General features: G+C 36.2%; 1 protein-coding gene across 2 annotated transcripts; it reads right to left on the minus strand.

Annotated features, from left to right (window-relative positions):
* Window positions 1-619: 619 nt before the first annotated feature.
* Window positions 620-23,164, minus strand: LOC100377486 (5'-3' exoribonuclease 2 homolog). Of its 2 annotated transcripts, XM_085504248.1 has the most exons (31): window positions 22,857-23,164; window positions 20,213-20,286; window positions 15,238-15,411; window positions 14,736-14,838; window positions 14,517-14,606; window positions 14,323-14,395; window positions 14,148-14,198; window positions 13,737-13,754; window positions 13,405-13,479; window positions 12,951-12,997; window positions 12,688-12,735; window positions 12,517-12,573; window positions 12,009-12,088; window positions 10,885-10,942; window positions 10,182-10,226; window positions 9,553-9,610; window positions 9,392-9,447; window positions 9,138-9,154; window positions 8,860-8,947; window positions 8,483-8,638; window positions 8,165-8,260; window positions 7,991-8,063; window positions 7,616-7,693; window positions 7,354-7,454; window positions 4,747-4,842; window positions 4,130-4,243; window positions 3,753-3,875; window positions 3,554-3,665; window positions 3,166-3,283; window positions 2,300-2,434; window positions 620-1,869 (listed from the first exon to the last, which is right to left on the minus strand). In XM_085504248.1, the coding sequence occupies exons 1-31, from the start codon at window positions 22,929-22,931 to the stop codon at window positions 870-872; spliced, it is 3,489 nt and encodes a 1,162-aa protein (XP_085360374.1). In that variant the 5' UTR covers window positions 22,932-23,164; the 3' UTR covers window positions 620-869. The 2 variants fall into 2 exon arrangements, with proteins under 2 accessions (XP_085360374.1, XP_085360375.1); XM_085504249.1 differs by lacking the exon at window positions 20,213-20,286 and having other exon boundaries at window positions 22,857-22,943.
* Window positions 23,165-24,083: the final 919 nt, after the last annotated feature.

Genomic DNA, 24,083 nt, shown 5'->3' on the forward strand with positions numbered 1-24,083 from the left:
CTGAAAATGCACATTTTTCTCTCTTACAAGAAGCTTGAACAAGTAGGTACAGACTATTGTACATGCAAGCCACATCACCTATCAAGGATTATGGGTATGAATTAGAGACATGGCCGAGATACAAAATAGAGTAGTGAAAATTTAGAGTGATCATGGAAAGAACTACTAGTGTCCCGTGAAGTTAGAGTTGCTAATTAATGAGCTGCAATTTGCATATAACTTGGAGATGGAACAAGGTGCACATAGGATCTAACACGCTGTCATCTTTGTGGGGCCAACAAACTAGTTGCAAAGAGTTACCGAGTCATGTGTACCCAAAACATCCCAATGGCAACTCAATGATAAGTCTTGACCTGGCTATTTTCCAAAGTTTTTGATTTGTAAGCTGATAATGAATACTTAAATATAGTTACATTACATAAGGTACTATGTTGTCAATTTAAACTGTCATAACCAAGTATGAAAAATCAAGTAAATTTGGAACCAAACTGACGGAACATAATTCACAGATCTGCTTACAGATTTTGATCTAAGATTTTCAACTTTGATTCTAATCTTAATGGAAAGAAACTTGTTTATCACACAGCTGGTGGGTGAAAATATACAAATTAAGATCATGTTAAGTTAAATGCAGAAAATCTATAGTTTTTTATGTATTTTGCAAGACTGTGTCCACCACAGAGCATTACACATTTCCCCAGCATTTTCATTTTCACTGCGACATAATTAGATATACAAGAAGACTCGGGTCACAGAAATACAGACACTAGAAGAATGGAAAAGCAACACCATATCAATTCAATAGTAATTTCTTTCAAAGATTTTTTTTTACTTTAATATCCAAAGAATTCTTCACTGCTAACTTAAGATTAGCGCCTAGAAACAGTTTGCCAACCGTCATCTTCCTTATTTCTTTCAGGTTCTTCTCTGCTTCTTTGCCATTTCTCATCTCTGTCACTGCGTGGTGGAGGACCTTTATTTCTAGGAGGTAGTCTAGAATCACTTGGTCTTTCATCTCCGCGTCTCCATTTATTTTCTCTTTGGGGTCTGTCACGCCAACGATCATCTGGTGGGCTGCGAATGTTCCTATCACCTCGCAGTGGTGGCCTGTTTCGGTTATCACGCATCGGTGGCCTGTCTCTGTCACCGCGTACAAGAGGGCCTCGGTCACGTCTCCAAGCATTTGGAGGTTCACGATCTCTATCATCTCTTATAAGTCCACGGTCATCTCTACGCCAATCTCGCTCTTCATCCCCACGTGGTGGAACATAACAATCTTCTTTCACAGGTGGGCCCCTATCACGTTCTTCTTGACGCCAGCCAGGTCTGCTATCATCTCTGGAAGATCCTTTCCAGGGTCCTCTGTCATCTCGTTGGGGTAGACCTCTGCTGGGAGGACCACGATCATCACGTCTCCATGCACCAGGTCCCCGTCTATCACGATCATGAAACTGAGGTCCTCGTCTATCACGGTCATCAAGCGGGGGTCCTCGTCTATCACGGTCATCAGGTGGAGGTCCTCGTCGCCAATCACTTTCTCTGTCTAAGGCTGGACCAGATCTATCACGATCGTCCTTACGTGCCCAAGCTTTGTCTCTATCTTCAGGTGGAGGGCCACGTCTGTCAAGGTCGTCCCACCCTCTCCAAGGCCCATCTTCTCGTCTTATATCACTGTATCTCTCACTACGAGCTGGAAGCCTGTCACGAGTGGGTGCATCATCCAGGGAAGGCCTATCTTGAAAAGGAGGAGATCTTGCATCCCTCCTCTGTGCACCACCCCTGTCCATTTCTCTGGCTCTCCATCCTCCACCATTCTTGGACGGAGGTTTCCAGGCCCGAGTTGGTTGGTCGCTAGCAGGTTCACTTGGCCTGAACAAAAATTATATTGTCAATGATACAATTCAACAAAACACCTTTTGCTGCAGAGGTGAACTCGAAAACAAAATGAAGGCAGTGATCAATTGAGACTTTCTAACCGCGATGTGTTAAAAGCCATTAATGTTTGGTCCAAAATGGCGTTTAGGTAATGGGACATACATTGAGGTTCACTAAATTTCATTGTATACTTGTGAATAATGAATGAGTCGGATTTAAATTTAATAATTTTATCACCCTGTGGAATATACGTAAACTGACATAGCGCAATTTTTCAATTTTGTACAATTTTTAATGGGTTACCATTGGCTGTTGACCTAACCCTGACCTAACAGTCAACAGGATCTAAGTAAGTTATGAACTGCAGAGAAGTCTGGGAAATACATAGTGCAGGGAAATATACAGAGACAAATCAAACACTTACACTGAAGCTCTCCATGGGCCAGAATCATCATATTTTCGTTCTTCATGTCTCCAACCAGCATTTCGTCTTTCTGGTTCAGACCTATCTCTGGAAGTCATTTCTCTTCTGGCCAGTCTCTCTTCAATTTTTTTCTCTCTGGGGAAAATAACATAAACATGGTTGACAGCCATTTTGAATCAGAACCATGAGTTGTTAGTGATCAAGAAGAACAAGACTTGTGGGTATATAGTCATGTGATCAGTCATTGCTAGCAATGTATTTGGTCCAGTTGGTAAAAAATGTTGCAATAAAATTCAAGTAAATATTGTTTGAACATACCATCAAAATAGAAGCTGGAATGTGCTTGAAATAAAATGGTGTGCATGTGTGCTCCAATATGCATGACCCTCATACAAAGTTTGAATGAAGTCAACCTTCATTTCAGAGGAATGGTTCTGGACATGGTTACATATAGTAATTTCGAAATTTTAGACAAAATGTTAATTCGTCAACAAAAAAACAACAACGAACAAGTATAATGCTTGTGTGCACACTTTCAACGAAATCAGGCCATTTATTAGTGAGAAATTAGCATGAACATGAAAAAATACAAAAAGGCTGCCAGTTGGCCATTTTTGTTTGAATCTCAACAATATTATGTGTAACCTGTAACCCAATATGCATAACACGCAGTTGGAATGAAATCACCCTAATCAACACTGAGAAACGATTCTGATATTTTAGTAGCAGAATTTAGCAAATTTGAAGACAAATTGCTACTAAACAGACATGTATGATATACTATCTATCATAGAGGTATTTGGGGAAAAATGACAGATTATGCAAATTACCTAATTGTTATGGACATATGCCAAAATGAATCTTACATTTCTCTCTGTTTAGCAGCTTGTTCCTCCAATTTAGCAAGTCTGTATCTGTATTCCATCTTTTCTTCCTCCTGTTTGGCTCGTTTCTCTCGTTCTCGTTCTTCTTCTCGTTCCCTTTCTGCAAAACACATAGCACAACTTTTTCAACCTTGTCCACTGAAAATCTAGATTAAATAACAAATGAATAGATGAATACAAACCAATGATGTACGACCTTTTCTTTACATGGCAAAAATTAATATAAAATGCAATAGTCTATGCTATATTTAGAAACTACTGACTAAAATTCGAGTGGAAACAATTCTGGCCAAAAAGGACAAAAACATTCATCATAATTACATACAATTTAATTTCATTTCCTCACCACGTTTACACTTCTCTTACTCACCCTTTTCTTTTAACCACTTCTGTCGACGTTCTTCTTTACGCCTCTCTTTCCGCTCTTCCAGACGCACTTTCCTTTCTTCCTCGTACATAGTCTTGAAGTTTTCTAGTTTTTCCTAAAAATAAATTTCTGAAATTAGTATCTTAGATGGTAATCATTTGTGAAAGTTAGGAGTCAATACTCAAACATATAACGTTATTACCTTATAGACAGACATTTTGGCCTGGGTAAAACCATTTAGGAATTCATCTCTATCAACTGCCATACAGGCCAAACGATTTCGCTCCAACTTGGACAATTCCCGCTCTTCTTTCAGATTCTGGATCTACAATAAAATTAAACTTGTATAACCATGCTCATAACAAAATAAAAATTTAAAGCAATTTGAAAAAGCCCTAGAAATGGACATCAAAAACAGGTGCCTAAATTAATACACAAATGCCTTGATCAATTGACACAAAACAAAATGGCATATGTGTACTATCCGGTCATACTTTTATCCCAAGCTTGAATCACATCAACATGAATGAGCAGATACAAGTCTCTAGGTTCAAAAGGTTATAAGCAAAATGTACTTACTCTCTTCTCTTCTTCATCATCCCAGGTTTCTCTGTCCATCAAGGCAAACTCTTCATAATCTTTTTTAAGAAGTGGGATCTCTTCAAGTCGCTGTGCACGGGCATAGTAATCAATCTGTAAAATATATACAAAATAGAAAACACAAATTTTACAAGTAATGTAAATGGATTTGACATTATAAATTGGAGTGATGTTTATTGTCTGCTGTTAGCATAGAATTCTAACACAGCAAGTATCACTGTCTATTAAGATAATACTGCCACTTATATATGTAAATGTACATGTACCTCAATATACACACCAAACAACAAAATAAAATTGATGCAATTCTAATGAATCACATGGAATTTACAAACTGTCAAACACATTCCTGTTGATTACTACCTAGTGGGTGTATATATGATATATTGTGACATATTTTAGTAATTCCATTTTATAGCTGTGCGTGTTCTTGCGTGCTTTAAAATATTGTTCCCTATGGTATCAATAAAGAGCTGCTCGAAACGTTTAGCTATTTCGAATAGCTATTTTGAACAGCAATTCCCAATTATGATCTACTATATAAATAAATATAAGAAACTATAATATATATATAATTATAAATAGTATTGTATTACCTCTAGTTCCTTTCTATACAGTCGTGAATAAAGTTTACTTTCTTGGTGTTCCAATTGTTTAAGTATCCATTTATCTGCATCTAATACTATACATCCCTTGGGAATAAACAAATGATTTAGTACATTAAAAACATTTTACCCCACCAATCTATAAACTTGTATGACAAGGCATATATTGCTAGAAAACTTGCACTACCTAATATGACCTGTAATGTGAATACCATGCCCACAGTGACATTAGTATATACAATAATGTGACCTGTGATTTGAATACCATGCTCACAGTGACACTAGCATATGCACTAATGTGACCTGTGATTTAAATACCATGCTCACAGTGACATTGGCAAATACACTAATGTGACCTGTAATTTGAATACCATGCCCACATTGACACTGGCATATACGGTAATGTGACCTGTAATTTGAATACCATGCCCACAGTGACACTAGCATATACACTCATGTGACCTGTAATTTGAATTCAATGCCCACATTGACACTAGCATATACACCAATGTTACCTGTGATTCGAATACCATGCCCACAGAGACATTAGCATATTCACTAATGTTACCTGTGATTCGAATACCATGCCCACAGAGACATTAGCATATTCACTAATGTGACTACTGATTTGAATATAATGCTCGCAGTGACACTAGCATATACAGTAATGTGACCTGTAATTTGAATACCATGCATACAGTGACACAAGTATATACAGTAATTTGACCTGTGATTTGAATACCATGCCCACAGTGACACGAGCATATACAGTAATATGACCTGTGATTTGAATACCATGCCCACAGTGACACGAGCATATACGCAAATGTGACCTGTGATTCAAATACAATGCCCGCAGTTACACTAGAATATACAGTAATATGACCCGTGATTTGAATACCATGCCCACAGTGACACTAGCATATACACTAATGTGACATGTGATTTGAATACCATGCTCACAGTGACACTAGCAAATACAGTAATGTGGCCTGTGATTTGAATACCATGCCCACAGTGACACGAGCATATACACTAATGTGACATGTGATTTGAATACCATGCCCACAGTGACACGAGCATATACGCAAATGTGACCTGTGATTCAAATACAATGCCCGCAGTTACACTAGAATATACAGTAATATGACCCGTGATTTGAATACCATGCCCACAGTGACACTAGCATATACACTAATGTGACATGTAATTTGAATACCATGCCCACAGTGACACTAGCAAATACACGAATGTGACCTGTGATTTGAATACAATGCTCAGTGGCACTAGCATATACACTCATGGGACCTGTAAAATTTGAATACCGAGCTCACAGTGACACTGGCATATACGGTAATGTGACCTGTAATTTGAGTACCATGCCCACAGTGACACTAGCAAATAAAGTATTGTGACCTGTAATTTGATTAGCATGCCTACAGTGACACTAGTAAATACAGTAATGTGACCTGCGATTTGAATACCATGTTCACAGTGACAGTAGTAAATACACGAATGTGACCTGCGACTTGAATACCAAGTTTACAGTGACACTAGCAAATACAGTAATGTGACCTGTGATTTGAATACAATGTTCAGTGGCACTAGCATATATACTAATGTGACCTGTAATTTGAATACCATCCCCAACAGTGACACTAGCAAATACAGTAATATAACCTGTGATTTGAATATCATGCTCACAGTGACACTAGTAAATACACTAATGTGATCTGTGATTTGAATATCATGCTCACAGTGACACTAGTAAATACACTAATGTGATCTGTGATTTGAATACCATGCTCACAGTGACACTAGTAAATACACTAATGTGATCTGTGATTTGAATACCATGCTCACAGTGACACTAGTAAATACACTAATGTGATCTGTGATTTGAATATCATGCTCACAGTGACACTAGTAAATACACTAATGTGATCTGTGATTTGAATACCATGCTCACAGTGACACTAGTAAATACACTAATGTGATCTGTGATTTGAATACCATGCTCACAGTGACAGTAGAAAACACACTAATGTGACCTGTGACTTGAATACCATGCTCACAGTGACACTAGCAAATACAGTAATGTGACCTGTGATTTGAATACCATGTCCACAGTGACACTAGCATATAAAGTAATGTGACCTGTGATACGAATACCATGCCCACAGCGACATTAGCAAATACACTAAGGGCACTTGTGGGATACCACGCCCAGAGCAACACTATCAAATACAGTAATATGAACTGTAATTTGAATACTATAGCCACAGTGACACTAGCTACTATTCTAAAAGACTGAACGTAATTCCAAACAGTGGAATATTTCATCTATTCACGACTGCATTAATTATGTTTAGTCACGTTATGCGATTCGCGGACCCGTAGCAACACTGCAAGAAACACAAAAACAATTCTTGTGTATATCTGTGTTGTGTTGTGTTATTTGTAATTCAATATAAATGAGAAACAATGACCGCAAAATATAGCTCATAGGATATATTCATTGTTTAATAGAAACGTTAAAAGAATCATTTTGAAGATTATACTGTAGATTATTTACAGCAATTGTATTCGAGCACAAACCTCATCATCTTTGTTGTTGTTGCCAAATTGTTTAAAAAATACATACGCCGGGTGTGTTGCATCCAAGAATACAGCGTTATGGCCAAACCTATTTCTGCATTCTGTAACAGGGAAATCATATATAGAGTTGTTATAACATACTATGTAGAATGATATGCTCGGAAATATTCCATTTAGCAAATGTTATATTAATTGATTATTGCGTGAAGAATTAATGAACTGCTTCACTGACAAAACATCTTTCAACGTTGTTTAACATTACCTTCATCTCTTGTCAGGTGTAGACCCTCTAGTGCTTCTTTCAGTCTCGTCTCATCCACAAAAGGAATTCGAGCGACACCTGAAATGTTAACACGTATGAATTGTCCCCGTTCATATTAGCATGTCTATATGCACATCAATTAGAATGACCAAAATATACGGTTCTGCCGATTGTTATTTTTTTGCAGACTATATTGTGACTGCATTACAATAATTGTATCTAACCATGGCACTTAGTGCTCTCCTTTTTTCTATTATGTTCCCATGGCGATGGATAGCACTAACTGATAGTCTTGAACTACATTTCATATAAATATGAATTATGATTGTCATTCCGTGGTGTCACGCCCTATGCTAAAATGAAAAGTATTTGTACCTCGGCTTGTATATTTCTCACCATTCAAATCGGTTTCAAAGTCATCAGGATAGAAATCGCTAATAGGAGAATCCTGCAAAATAAGAATAACTTATGTAATCAGGATTTAATGGGTTTCATGTATATTGCAAAAAAAAATACAATTGAAGAATATCATATATTGTATAAACTCACACCATGTTCATCTGTCATTAAAGGTCTCCATGTTGTTGGTAACAAATGATCATTACTCGGTGTTAATATCGCCATTAACTGTTCAAGCGGTTTCAGCTGTAAACAAATACAATATGATTATTATACGGCCCACGTTTGTAGAATGTCACTGGAATTACATTTACATGCATCACATTTACTATTTCTTACACAAATATTTAACAAGTGATAGTTTATTCATAGACCCTAGGTTTTCAGAACTGATAGGTACTTGACTGTTGTATGCTGCATGGAATTAACTTCTCAACCAATCCAATGAGAAAACAAGAAAAGTCTTACTGGCTCGCCGACTTCAAAGTCATTTTGTAGATGGGTAATATTTATGAAGTCCATAGCAAATGGAGCATAATGGTATGGATAAAACCACTGCCAGGATGGACAGCCATGATAATAATACATTGATATCCAACATAGACCCTTTACATAAGAGTTGGCCTGTAATATGAAGCATAGCAACATTATAAGATGATTGATACTGGATAGAGCATTGAATTTAATTAGTATATTTAAATTCACCAAATTGGTATTAACACATTCGTGTAATCCTGCAATAATATTAATTACAAGTTACTACACAGCCACTGAATTCATGTAATAATGAAAAAACAAAAAATTAAAATTTTAATAATTATTTACTGTCGAGAATAAAAACTCACCAAATTATTTATAAATTCAGGTTCATGTGATGGTGACACATCAAACTTGTATTCATAGTATCGATCTTTCCATCCATCTATACCTAGCCTGACAATGAAACCGTATAAAACACGTTTGTGAAGGCTATTACTAATGTCATATAATAAATGCACTTTCCACGTCTTCTTCATGCTAATGTTTATGATAACTTGTAGTTTTAAATTTAAAAGTTTGCTGTACAATATAAATGATGGCTACTATCGATGTGTGTACTTCTAAGTCACTATCTCAATCTTACCTTACATTGTCTTCTGACTTTGTACATGAAATATAAAAAATAAGCTTAATGTACATTTTCAATAGTAATAACAACACAGTATTACACAGTTCGAATAAAAATTTGCGTCAAATATTGAATAGGGAGAATATTATCAATTATCTTTTCCCGAACAATATTTTCTGCTATATTGAGTGTCAGTTGTTAATGTGTGATTGTTGATGGAGTTTTCATGTTCGTTATTTCTGCTCATATCGGTTGTTTCTACTACTCACCCATTTAATCCTCCGACGCCTCTCTCTGAATATGACATCCTCCTCCTTGCCTAGCTCTGAATGCAAACCAAATTACGTTAGAAACTGTTATAAGTGCATCTTATTGGACCATGCTATAATAACATGGATCAAATTAATTTAAGGGTATGTATGCTTCTCACCTGTCAGTATCATCTGTAACATGTGTAAATTCACAATTCCATTACCTGTAAGGTAGCGCTATGGAAAATAAATACATATGTATGAATTCTTACTAATAGATACAAAGCTTATTATAATTTATAGTAGTCACTAATGTATCAAGCATTTCTACTGGTAACCCCTGAGCGGATCGAAACAGTCATTCGTGTAGTTACAAATTATGATTACAGTGAGTGTAAAGTAATATTATGATTGCGCAGTGCGTATTTCGGAAACAATCATAATATTTTTCTTTTAAGCTCACAGTAAGCGTCATTGGTGACAACAGGTACTTGTCGTTTCTCTCCGTCCGGTGTTACTGGTAGTGTTTGGTGTTTATGATGCTAGTGTCTACAGATATCCTGCAATATAAAACTTTAACTACATCTAATATGTCCAAATTGTGTGGCCTCCCACAACATTATATACCAAACCTTTACCAACTCTAATATATTTGCTCCATTACAAATAACCAACTACGTGATGCAATATTCACATAACGAAAAAGACGTCTTATATTCGCAATGAAAATGATTTAGTAAAATGCAATACTGAGATATTCCTGAGAGTATCCTAGGTTGTAAATATATTATACAATATTTAATATTACCTGATTTACTTCCGTGTCTATTCTCACACTCTGCGTTTGGGTCACCTTAAAAGTCATTGTGAAAATACATATTTAGGTAGCACATAATGACTGATAACAAAATACAGCATTACCTAGATATATAGACTTAATTCTGCATGTCACGTGCCGAATCGCCTGTTATATGTTGTATTTTATTATTTAGTTTTAGATATAGAGCATAGAGGTTAACGCTGTAATGTGATTATTATTTTTAGTATACTAGATATGCCCATGTTAGTTTCTTAATTTGTCTCCGTCAACTGGGTTTATTTTTTCTGATTTTCCATCAAATGCTAATGATAATTCTCCTATTTTAGACTTGAGGTCATTCATCTAAACAATAACACTTTTGCATTAATTCGATAATCAAAAGGCGCAATAGATATTGTCCATATCATATCACCAATCCACACATTTACATATAATATTGCGTATAGCACTTATTGGCATAAAGACTGAAACTAATTTTATAATGATATTAGAGAACAGCACACGCATTTTAGAATTATTGAGAGTATGATATGATAAAGCCTGCTCGAAGCATCGTCACGTTGATTTGTGGCCAGGATTTATGTTCCGAGTGCCATTATTATAACTATATTTCATGTGGTTTCAACCCATGTACATGTTCATGTCATGGTAGTCACAACTATTAATGAGCACTTAATACAGGTATTCTTACCATGGTGTGTGTAACAGCTGTCTTGTACATACGTATCAGCCTATCAAGTGCCTTCTCGCTGAAATAGAAACAAAATAGTCATTAATTTAATAATATGAAAATATGAAAGTATTATACTTTAGGCATTCAAGTGTATGTATCTAGATATATTAATGGTATATGCCATAACTGACAAATCCTATTTGTTATGTCGTTATTCTTAACAGATCCACACCCAGTAAGTCGTGTGTTTTGAACTTCTTTCCAACAGGAGTGTTAAAACTATATGTGAATTGTTGATTATTTAGCATGCATTATTAATTTATCATTATCGAATGGCGTGTTTCCAACAATTGTTTTGCCGTTGCTAAAGAAACCTGGTCTTGATATCGTCCAGTGTCAACTTTATCTTGTGTCTCAAAATCGATTAGAACGGTTGGCAAAGCAAGTACTGGCACATATCAAAGAGCATTCTATAGATAAATGTTTCAGGCTGCATACAAAAACTCTATAGCACCACAAAGTTATATTTTGACTGGTATGGGTGGCCAAAAAGTGTCCATCTTACTGTTTCTCGGTGGGCAAATGGTTAAATTACAGAGTGCAGAATGAGGCGACAAAGCCGGTATTTATAACGAACAAAATGATTGTTTCATCGGCTTCTGGGGAGATATAGTTTTAAAGATATTGTTTGTTTTCAAAGCTTGCCATGGTTAGATACCTAGGTATTGAGCCAACGTTTTAAACCCGGACACGCCTTTGAGATCCCGTCTTGGGCCACATCTGATTCATTGCTTTTTGTTCCAATGTCAACCTGTGGCGAAACGGCGTTTGCTGTATGGGGTCCACGACTTTGGGAAGCCTTGGCAAATTTCCAAAAGTAATGTCGTGGTCAATTTTAAAATTATGCTAAAAAGGAATTTGTTCAGAATGCCTGATTATATTTTGATTGTCTCTTGCTTAATTTCTTTAGTTATCCTTCTTATTGAGTTTAGTATTTGTAGTCATTATGTATTTATTTTGTTAGTTTTTGTACTTAATACCCTGCTGTAAAATACTGTGTTTTATATTTGCCACTTGTTTGTTATTCGCCCTTGATCAGTATCAATTCATGTAATTAAATTGTTATAATTGGAATAACTTACTTGATATTCAGTGAAGGCAATTTTGGTAAAAAGTCATTGCCAAGGAGGCAACATAAAAACACCCAGTCATCAATAGTTCGCTGTAGAATACAACAACAAAAGTAAACTTGGAATACCAGTAATGTTTATTTGAAATCAGGAGAATTATGCTTATTTCATCACATGAGGTCATCACTCAATTGGTAAGTGTATAGCCATGACGGAAGTTAACAAATACAAAGATATTGGATCTGTAAGATTCATTCACAGTGTGTAAAATATTATTGACAGGAATTACATGGAAGTCATATTAGCGATGTTGAGGAATAATATAAAACTGTTGTTTTCACACAGAACATGAATCAGAATATGGAAAACAAATGTCATCTTCTCTAGCATGGACACAACTTGTCAGTTCTATAATAATGTCAAACATGGAGGTCAAGGCAGGGTACAGTTTACAAATATAGCTGACTAACTTAACAAACATATTTAGGATGTAGATTGTTTTGCTATTGAGTTTACTCACGTTGATATTGTGCACTCCACTTCCCAGCCCAGCTACGTACATTTCTTTCTCAAGACACTGTAATTTAGTAATAAAGAAGTACGGAACTGTAAAATGTATGGTGTACAATACTTAAGCACATGATATTATTAACATTGAATATTATATAATGCAGCACATTACAAAACGCACCTTTCGTAGGACTTCTAAGTGTACGAATATGAACTTCTCTTGTACAACCTGAAACGCGAGAGTATTATGAGTGGTCCTCACTTACTTGTTGACTTTGAGCTAATTGGCAACTTTTAAAACGCTCATCATAATTATTGATATGATTATACAGTTCAAGTCAATGAAATCGACTGTGCTATATGAGGTTCACCACAAGATGTAATAATCCTTAGAAAGTTTGTATTAGTTAAATATATTGCGATATTTGTACAAAGTTAATTTACCTCACGTTCTTGTCTCGGTGCTATTCTACAATCTCTCACTATATACCCTGCAATAGTACAATATTCACACACTGACTACATCTCATCTAATACAACTAAATAATGTCGCAACAATCATGGTCGCGTGAACAATTGTTCGAACCATACCCACGCCTTCACATAACCAGAGAATTTTCTTGAGACGTTTACATCTGCAATCTGAGGATGTTCTTATAACAGGAATAGAAACTGAATCTGTTTACGGATAATAATTAACTTTTCACTTTCAAAAGCTATGTGGTTAATTAATAATTGTAAAGCTTAGCACACGTGTTAGTCACATTTTCGTAAAAAAAGCAAAAACAATGATCAATCATGTGTCTATAATTAATTAAGGCTTTGGTTCGCCAATGAACAGTATTCTTGAATTGCTAATTTATTTTCAAAATATCATTCCAATTAAATTTAGAATTACCCTTGTCTTTGCACCAATCACCGAGCGGTATTTCTTTTCTGATGATTGATAAATTTGGTTCATGGGTTGCCAGACCTATTATGGTTGAAATACATTTCATTTATATATAACAATAATACATTAACTCATTATGCCATTGTGAATGACGCCGTTTTAATTATAATTGTTCTAAAATATGAAGAAAATGAATCAGTAATTGTAGCCCTTATATGACAATTTAGTCCAATGGATGTCAATTTGATCAATAATTATAATAATTATATCGTTACACCTCATGTACGTTAGTTTGAACATAATATTACATTAGTCACATGATAAAATTATGTACTCACCCAAGAGAATGAGATCCGCTAACAGGAACAACAAGAGAATTTTATTATGGGAATATGACGCATTTATTAAACATTACAATACAAACGTTGCTCAAACATTACCACATCCCTTGCTTGAGTGGACTAGTTAGGTAACTATCAAGTCGTGCAATTTACTAGTCGTGCAATAGGAAACAAAATTGAAACCAGTCTGCCATTTTTAATCGAAACTTTAACTTACGTTTAAAGGTTGATTTGATCAATATTTTTGAATATCGAAAAAACGAAATTGACATGAACAACGATATCATTATGTTCGGTGTATGTGCACAGCCGAGATTTGCTTGACTTCGATAAAAAATTAATATATTAATTTTAGAGAACGAGTCATATTAGACATACACGAGAAAACACAATGGAAGAATGACTTACCGTCGTTGCTATAGATACAGTGACGCGAGTTAATGTCATGTGTAGGTGTTGCTGATGTAGAAAAGAATAAGAATTTGAGACATTACACAACATGAAATCAACTACTTAACGATACTCATGTTGGGAGCCTGGATGAGCGATTAATTTCCTTCACACCCCCTGACACTGATAATACCTTTCTGTCTTCGAACTATTTCCATAATCTTATGCTCGCCTTCACCTGGAACAGTGGCATCTGACAAAATAACCTTTAAAAACAAACTTTAATTGTAATTGAGATTGCATTACTTGTTAAGGTCTCAATTGATTTTTATTTTCAGCAAATTTATTAGCGTACAATAAATAATTGACGTCATATAAAATACATACCTTAATACCAACCCAACTGGGTTGAGTGTTTATTTTGTTTGCTATGTACTCGTGTAGGTGAACATGCAGTCTAGACATAAACTTGGTGCCCTATAAATGCACACATCAAACATATTACTTTTAAAAATATTAGGATTATTATGTTCATAATTATAACAACTGAAATATTAATTAAAAGTAACCTTAGGAATACTGATGAAAATAAGTATGACAGCTCACCGGACAAATTAGGTTTCTGTTAAATTCTAATTCGTCTGCTGATGATTCAGATTCAGAAAATCCTTTTTCATGCCATATCAAATCTAGTTCAGTGTCTGACATCCTAAAAGATATACATAAACAGTACTAGATGATCGACCCCGTCTCTTTGTATAACTTAATATATCACACCACAGCTTCATAATAACTGGTAGAGTCAAGGTGGTTTGGGAGAGTAAAACCTATTACCATATGACTTATTTTATACTGATGATCACAAAATCACGATACAAAATACTTTTTTATGGAAATTTTTTTTTGTAATATTTAAAGATAATCACGGGCGACTATAGATTAAAGAATGGTGTGTACAATAGATGAGCATACATGTTAGTTATCTGTCACCCATTGTTGCCAGTAGTATACAATAGAATTTGAGTTATGTGATGAATTACACAGACTGCTCACAGTAAATGCAAATTGAAGTATTTTACATTTGAATATACAATTCAAGGTTACTAACCTCTCCTCCTTGTCACTTAGGAATCTCCGTGATCTCCTGCTATTGTTTTTTGCAAACGGCGTGACACCATCTACTGCAATGTATAACATTTTCTTTGGACGAACTATTTCCATCAACATATCTATGAATTTAGACATTCCCTCAAACTTCTCTTCTTCGTTTATTGGCAAAGGCCTTGAAAACACATAATATTTACATACAAACTTTATTATTATTGCAAGTACATTGGTTAACATTTATTAATAATAACTGATAATACAACAAAGCTGTGTGTCATCTTACAGTTTCATCATGTAAACGATGTATCAATCGTAATACTGATTTTCCAGATATAATACTGATTTTTTGGGGTGACTGGATACTATAACACAATTGTGTAGACATTTCTCTGATGTTGTATAACTTTTCACTGTTCTAGTGGCGACACAATTTGATAAGCAATTTAAGCTGAATGGTGATGCTAGTGATACAGGGGCTGGGGCAGTATTGCTGCAAGGGAATCCCCAAATAATTTACCATCCCATCTGTTATTTCCCAAAGAGGTTTGGCAAACATAGGAGAAGTTACTCTACGATTGAGAAGGAAACATTGTATCTAACACTAGTATTACAAAATTGTATACCTTAGTTCAACCACACTAGCTGTTATTGTACAAACGGATCATAATCTTACATTCATCCATAAGATGAATAATAACCTGAGATGTAAGGTGGAGTTTGCACTTACAAGAGTTTAATCTTGATTCACATTAGTGGAAAGAATAATGTGATTGCAGTCTGTTTGTCACAAGGTTTTGCATGAAAAAGTTTACTACTGATTAAATAATAGGAATTGCAAGTTATGTTAATGTTTGAAATTTGTGTCTGTTGAGAGTTCAGTTTGAGTAATGCAACTTATTTTCGTCTTACAGTATTTTCATTGTCATAGGAGTTATTGCTATATAGTCACGTACAAATGGAGGCTCAGTATATCACTTAATATGTATATTAGCACAATGTATGGAGTAGAACAAGTAAAATTACAGTTTCATTGCGGAATATGGTAGTAGAACTCCAGAATACGGTTCTCGTTTAGTGGCACCTTCCCTGACCAATGTACAAGCGTTTTTACAGAAAACGTAACACGGCAGGACAGTTCAGACCAGACACAGAGACGTGTCTTCACATGTGTATAGTCAATCAGGCGGGTGGGGGTTGGGGGTTCACAACTTGCACACCAGTCCCGAAAAGCGCACATCACGAGGAGCCTTTTTAATTTTGAAGTTGCAATCAAAATCGTGCAAATGAATAAAAGGAAATATTTTTCTGTTCAACAAGAGTTCATTCTTTCTATTTGCTTATTTTGATACAGTCTCCAACTACAACGTGTCACCGAACGAGCACAACCACATACTGGCATAAATGCATAGTGGATCATGAAGTATCATCTCCATCTTTCAAATTGAACGATTGTTCAACACCACCTGCACGACTTGCAGCAGGGGGATTAAAATGCCACTGGATATTTATTCTAAGTCTATTATAAATACAACTTTGGTTCCGTTAGCAAGTATCTGTTCCAGGTTAGTCTCAGCTCTCAGAAATGGTCCCATTATTACTGTAGAGATGGGCAGGTGGTCCATGCCGACTAATGAATCACCACACATTTGATATGAACAGCCTGAATAGAGCCATGCAGGTGAACATGTATCCATATCACTTAATGGTACGTCTTCTGTACTTAACATACAGCAATCCAGAAATAGAAAAAAACACATAACAATACATAACATAAGGTTGCCATAAGAATGCTGGACCATGGAACCTTGGGGACGACGTGGCATCAAAATATGCACCAACATTTGGTGATCAGCTGGATCTTTAGACAAATGTTCCTCTGGCCAACATAAGAATCTCGGCGCATTCACAGTCCGCCAACTTTACCTTAACTTCATGGAACATTTGTTTTATATCAGCAACAATGGCAACTGGCTTCTGGAAGAAATGCTCTCACAAGGGGATCATTAAGATCAAGGCCTTGCTGAAGAAAATCATTGAGAGATTTATTTGGCAGCACAGTCAAACACAACTGTCTGGTTTATTCAGACGAATTACTAAATAAGGAAGTAAATACCAGATGGAACCAGACTTTGTTGCTGACAAATACTCATCCATGCAGGAGCTTTCAATATACGCCTCTTCAGTAGCTTCAACCTTCTCAGTGTAAGTTATGTTTTGTTGGCTAAGCATGGATCATCACATCGTCAAGGAACTGATTGTCTTCGCTCTCCATTTTTTTAGCAACATGCATGCCCTGATATCAAACAATGACTTTGTGAAATCTGCGTTGTACATATGAGGAGCTGAGGAGTTAGGTTCAAGACACTGGATCAGGGTATTACAGTTCTAAACTTGATACACATCAATATAATTTATGCTGGTGCCACCACACATCTTTCATCATTCCCAATAAAGAGAGTGACTTCTTTAACTTCTATTTCTAGCAATTGTATATCAGGTCATATCCATCTTGGTCAGAATACTGTCAACTTCTATCGGTAACCTGTCCATGATCTAGTCACACATTATGGATCAAGTTTAGTCCTCTCAAATCTATTTGTACTTTATGACCATTAATCTGCTTATGTGCAATCGGTGTGGACAATGGGTGACAGACAGGTTTACCAGTAATGTCAACTTATCAGCAAGGCTGTTAAGGCAGATAGACGATGTATCAATTCTTTGGCCTCCATCTACCCAACGTAAACGAACAGGAATCACATGCAAACTTATATAAAAAGCATATCAAATGCATGCTGAGTTTGATGTTTCAAGATGAAGCAAAGGATTATGTCTTCTGCCACGGCCTATGCTAGAGCAAATACGTCCAATTTCTAACCAAGTGGTAAGTTTTGCGTCTAGGCAATAGTTATATAGCCTGCGCTCCCTCGCAAAATCCTTTATCTTTTGGAATGGTTTGAGCGTAAATTTATGACGATTTTCAAATGCAAGGCTACCACTGCAAAACAGACCTCTTGCTATTGATTCAGGTCATACAAATTTGAAAGGTGTATTATCTATATATGTAGCTAATGTAGTAGCTTTAACTGAATGATGTCTTGGTCTGTCCTTTTTTCTATCTGGCTTAGATACTGTCAATTCACCAAATCTTGTATTTGCAATCTTGTATTTGATCTGTTCTTCAGAAATCAGGTAAGATGCAGTAATCGAGTTTCAGTGCCTACACTGATTACCTTGGCAGTTTACTCGACCGTATCTGCTTGTAAGTATTATGGTAACGACATAACAGCTTTTACCAGATATCCATTGAATTGATATAAGCATGTAAATTCATTTACTAATGTGACAATTCTTCATATCACGAGCCGTTTTCTGAAACTTCATATGCCTTCATCTGAGGGCCTTTCACCACGTTGTCATTAACCAAAGCTTGAAGAGATGGTGTTCCATGCTTCTGTATATCCTCTCTCTGGAGGAAGAATGACACAGTTTTTGGTTGCCTCTTTAGCTGCACCAGTGCAGTATTAGATAAAATAAGATAGTTTTACGTTATCATCCTATCAGTAATGGTTTTATGTTCACCTCAAAATTTCTTATAAATGTTGAATATGCAACTGATTCACTATCAAATGTGGGAAACTCATGTTTTGGTAGACTCAAGTTAATGGCTAATACTTTGGCTGTCTCCAACTGATTCTATACAGTGCAGTTTCTGCAATTGGTATGATTCTGGGAGAAAGTCACCATAACCTATCATCTCGTGCTCTATAAGTCTTCTACTGTCATCAACAATGTTCACTGGTACCATGTACATTGTCATTGGAGTTTGTATGTTGTGGACTTGTTGCACCTGTAGTACTCAATGTACTGAACTATATGATTGTATATATGATTGAAAATAATTGCTCATCCTTCCTTGTTTGGTCTGCCTCTGCAAACCAGGAAGTTTATCAGACTTCTAGTCTGGTTCAATTTCTTTATCGATAAAGTCTACTTCAATCTCAGCATGTCTTAACTGACTTTGAGGTTGAATGATTAGCATTCCTGCTTCCTGCTGCTCCATTTCTTGACGCATCTGAAGTAGAAGTTTTTCGGTTTCTTCCCTGAGCTGCAACTCTTTTATGCGTTTAATGCTTCATCTGTTGTCAACCTTGAGCTAGTCCAACTCCCACTGGTCAAAGCACGTTCACTCTTTGCATCTTTGGATCACAACTTATCATTGTATTGGAACCACTACTAACAACATCATCAGTATTCAGATCCAACATTTCTTCTTTGCCAGTATCTTGTTTTCTTGTGGAAGTCGAGGCCAAGTCAAAGTGGCCCGATCAACTGAGGCATTTGGCTCTGAGGTAAGAGTTAGCATATTGACTCTCTTCCTCAGGAAAATCCATGTTCCAATGCGTCTTCCATTTAGCCATCCATTTCTTCCTTTGGGCTAGACCAATCCATTGCTTGAAATATCCATTCTCTGTGTCTCTGATCAAAGTACTTCTTTCTTTCAAGCTCAACCTCGATCCACTTCCGACAACATCGCTTGCCAACGGCAGTAAACACTTCACGACAGGTTTTCTTATATGTGTTGCTTAAATGTGTTTAATATTTTCTCAAGAGTACATCTTTTGTCGCTTACTTCATGGTCGACAGCTTTAGTGGACATGATACTGTCTATCTCAGTGTGGACTCTGGTGAGATTACTGCCATATAAAGCTGTTGATTTTTTATGTATCTTCTCAAGTTGCATACTGGCTCGGTCCAGATCAAATAAAGTAACACTATTTTGTGGGTATCTCGGCACATACCCTAGCAGACACAGAGACACGTCTACACTCATCAAAACCACATGCAGAACTGAAGACAATAGCACAGCCTAGCATAGAATAGAGTTCACCTCAGGTCAAACAGGTGAAACAAAGGATGCAGTCACTGGCAGGTTTCACTTGGAAGATTGTAAGTATATTTACATTAACACTTACCCACTGTCTGAATGACAACAATAATGTATTATATCATTCATATCCAGATATAAGTTATCAAACCCATCACAATGCTGAAACAATATAAATAAAATTATTCTCATGTCACACTTACTTACACAATGATTGTCATAGCTTGGTAATGTGATTGTATTACAGTAGGATTATTTGTAAATTTTATCTCTAATTAAATTTAGATTTTGGTCAGATTTCTACAGGGGAAATTGGAGAAATAATGCACAGAATACTGAATTTAATAATGTAGGTTTAAGAATTAGATAAAGAATCCTCAGGGCATGGTTATTCCAAATAGTGGATTATCGTTGAGTACATTTAACCGTTATATCCAAATGGTGTTTTTTAAGCATTTTTTAGGGTTGAGTGTGTTGCGGTATTTAATATTACGCCAAAATAATGTAGTATACAGTAGAAAGGCGGGCAGAACAAACATACAACGTATATTTGTATACACTAAACACAATACGAGACGATACCCCTCCCACCACTTACACATATAGGCTAGGTGTACAGTTTATTATAATTCCTGGGTTCCCTGTGGTTATGATTTGATTCCGTCTCGTAAGTTTCACCCCTAACATAAATACCTCCCGGCTTCATAACGCTATTGATAGAGCGCCTTCACATCAGTGCAATAATTTCCCGTATCACGCCTGCGGCTGTCATCATTCTGAACAAAACGCCATAGTAACAGTGTAATTACACCTATATAGTATATGGTAAAACCTTTATGAACTGGATACGTGCCTCGCAAGCTCACGCGCTTCTGCCGAACGACGTCGTGTTGCAAAAGCCGTATCCTGTCCATAATGAATATTATTAAATGGCAACACGCAATCTAAAACGACGTCAAAATTATCGATTTATGAATATCATAAAATAAACAACAGTGGCGTTGGTCTGTAACTTGACTTGCTGTGTCACTATTTCTCTGTGATACATGACCTTTTGTCTGTATTATGAGGTGTGGGAAGATTTTACTGTGAAGTTTGAACAGTGCATGTGTTGCATCACCTCTGTGTGTTCATGTCATCACTCCAGCAACTATAAATAACTCTGCTATGATATATGTAAATGTGTGTATGTGGGGGAAATTCATTGATGAAAATGATGTTTCTTATATGGCGTGTTCGGCAATAACAGTTTTCATGTAGTAGACCTGGTCTACGTCTAATAAGCCTGGTTTGGTTTCATTATATTCCTAATGATTGACATACACTTTTTGCTTGACATACACAATTTTCACAGAAAAATAGATTATTATTATTATTATTATTATTATTATTATTGTCTCATGTAAACTGTGGTAAAAGCCGTATCCTGACCATAATGAATATTATTAAATGGCAACACCCAATCTAAAACGACGTCAAAATTATCGATTTATGAATATCATAAAATAAACAACAGCGGCGTTGGTCTGTACCTTGACTTGCTGTGTCACTATTTCTCTGTGATACATGGCGTTTTGTCTGTATTGGGGGGTGCGGGATGATTTTACTGTGAAGTTTGAACAGTGCATGTGTTGCTTTACCTCTGTGTGTTTATGGCATCACTCCAGCAACTTCACTATTAATAACTCTGCTATGATATATGTAAATGTGTGTATGGGGGGTGGGATTCATTGATGAAAATGATGTTTATTATATGGTGTGTTCTGCTGAAGTGCAATTACAGTTTTCATGTAGTATGCATTATCAACATACAATCCTGGTCTCTTATTATTATTATTATTATTATTATTATTATTATTATTATTATTATTATTATTATTATACATCTGTCACCGTAACGCCATAAGTTACAGCGTGCCGTAATTTCGCGGTATTTTACGGGGTATTTTCATACTACCATATTTGGAAATGCGAATTCTAAATATGGAATGATTACGCGCGTAAGCGTCCTCTAATAATAAAAACAAACATGGCTGCCACCAGGATTTGACCGGACTCCTTACAAAGAAGTTCGCTGATTCTGTTCTAAACTTTTTGGATTTCGGTATTTCCAAAATGTATCCTTGAAGGGAAAAGATGAATAATAATAAGGTTATTACGATGATACCTCAAAGTATGCAAAGTATGCTGCGCGTCGGTCGATACTGCCGCTGTACTGTCTTCGTGCATACTTTGAGATATCTTCATAATAACCTTATATTATTATTATTATTATTATTATTATTATTATTATTATTATTATTATTATTATTATCTCATGTAAACTGTGGTAACTAGCACGTGAACTCTGTGTTGTCAGTGGAATTTGAGATAATAGTATGTCTCAGACAGTGACATGCCGATTGTGTATGAATACCTTGGAATGTACTGAGCCCAGCGTTGTGAAAATGAAAATAATATGACATTATTGACCCGAGTCTCCTAGCTTTAAATATCGCGTACATTGCAGGACAAAGGAAAGTATAGAGTGTCGTAAAACGAAACCAATGTGTAAATGCCCACCCGACGTGACCTGCACAACAACATCGATCGCTAGTACTGTATTTAACGTTGGGTATACACATTTAAACGTATACCGCAAATTGTCCACTCGTTAACATTTTGAAGGTCATCTAAAGAAAGAAGAAATCGTATGAAAAAGAATACATATGATAACTGATTTATATACTTACTTTTGTCAGCACATATCTATCCACTATCGAAGGATATTTCTCTCGCAGCCTTGAGAAGAATTGCGAAATACCCATTTGATATACGTCATATGAGCACGAGCTCCCAATACAGTCACAGCGTATACAAATTAGTGGTCCTGGTCAGCAACCCTGATTTTCGCCAAAACAATTTTGTCAAGAACACGAGAGAGCAGTGTATTTGACGTACGCAAAACACGCGAGACAATCTGAATAAACACGTATGTACTCTTCCAGGAATTATGAAATGTAACTCATAGTTTCATTGGAACTTGGGAGCTGCTATTGCTGATGTAAACCTGTTACTTTATGGCTTTTGCGCACCTGTATGCCTTTGCGCTTTACGCAATAGTGCCCCTGTCATAAGCAGTTACTTTTGTGCTTAATACGCAAGATATTTCAGTGGTTGTTTTACCTAAACACGTAGTGCAAAGCGTAAAATAAGTACAAATACGTTGTGCGAGGCAACGTTACAGGAGTAAAATGTCGCAAAATTTGGAAAATTTTACATCGTTGTGAGGGCGCTGTCATGAATAGGTAGATTCAATTCACGTGGCTCTGTGGAAAGTTCAGTAAAATTTGCTATATTTGTAGTACAACCCGTCTTAGAATAGCTGATAACATGTCTGGAAGGTGGAACTGATATTAATTGCAAAGATGCCAAATGGTCGAACGAGAGCAGAGAAGAAACACTAGTAGGAAGCCAAGCTGTATCTTCGAAGGCGCCGCCATTGGAAGCTTCATTAATAAAGACAATACAGTATTGACAGGTGACAGCAGCAAAGCTTACTTCAAGGAATTTACGAGGGACGCCTCTTGATTTTGATAGCTTCTCCTAATTTCATCAAAAGTGATGCACAATAGACTTCTTTAATTGTGGTACCCTTTGCCAGGAAATCTGTCATCACTACACCCAAGTTTCATTCCGTGTAATCAGTCTTTTGAAAAAAATTGACTCATCTTCTTGGCACATCTCCAAAATCATCCTCGAGCACTCGAAGCGTTCTTGCTTCTGAAAAGGTGTGAGAAACCTGGGAATCCATCAGACCGACACCTTATGCATATGCAAATGCTCATGAATGTTTCCACAGACCCTGTACTATTCTTGACCTCTTCGGCTATTTGGCGAACAGTAATGCGTCGATCTTCCAAAATAGCTGCCTTAACTTGACGGACAGATGCCTCATCAATGGTCCGGGAGCTGTATCA

This window comes from Saccoglossus kowalevskii, chromosome 10, assembly GCF_978046115.1.
Source record: "Saccoglossus kowalevskii chromosome 10, keSacKowa6.1, whole genome shotgun sequence".
Taxonomy (NCBI): Eukaryota; Metazoa; Hemichordata; class Enteropneusta; family Harrimaniidae; genus Saccoglossus; species Saccoglossus kowalevskii.

What these genes read in the sequence shown, in the direction of transcription:
- LOC100377486 (XM_085504248.1), bottom strand. Translation starts at nt 22,931, where the DNA reads ATGGGTATTTCGCAATTCTTCTCAAGGCTGCGAGAGAAATATCCTTCG. An exon ending in AATAGTTCGAAGACAGAAAG is followed by an intron (nt 14,199 to 14,322) that starts GTATTATCAGTG and finishes TTTCTACATCAG; the next exon opens with CAACACCTACACATGACATT. An exon ending in TGAGAAATATACAAGCCGAG is followed by an intron (nt 7,694 to 7,990) that starts GTACAAATACTT and finishes TTAACATTTCAG; the next exon opens with GTGTCGCTCGAATTCCTTTT.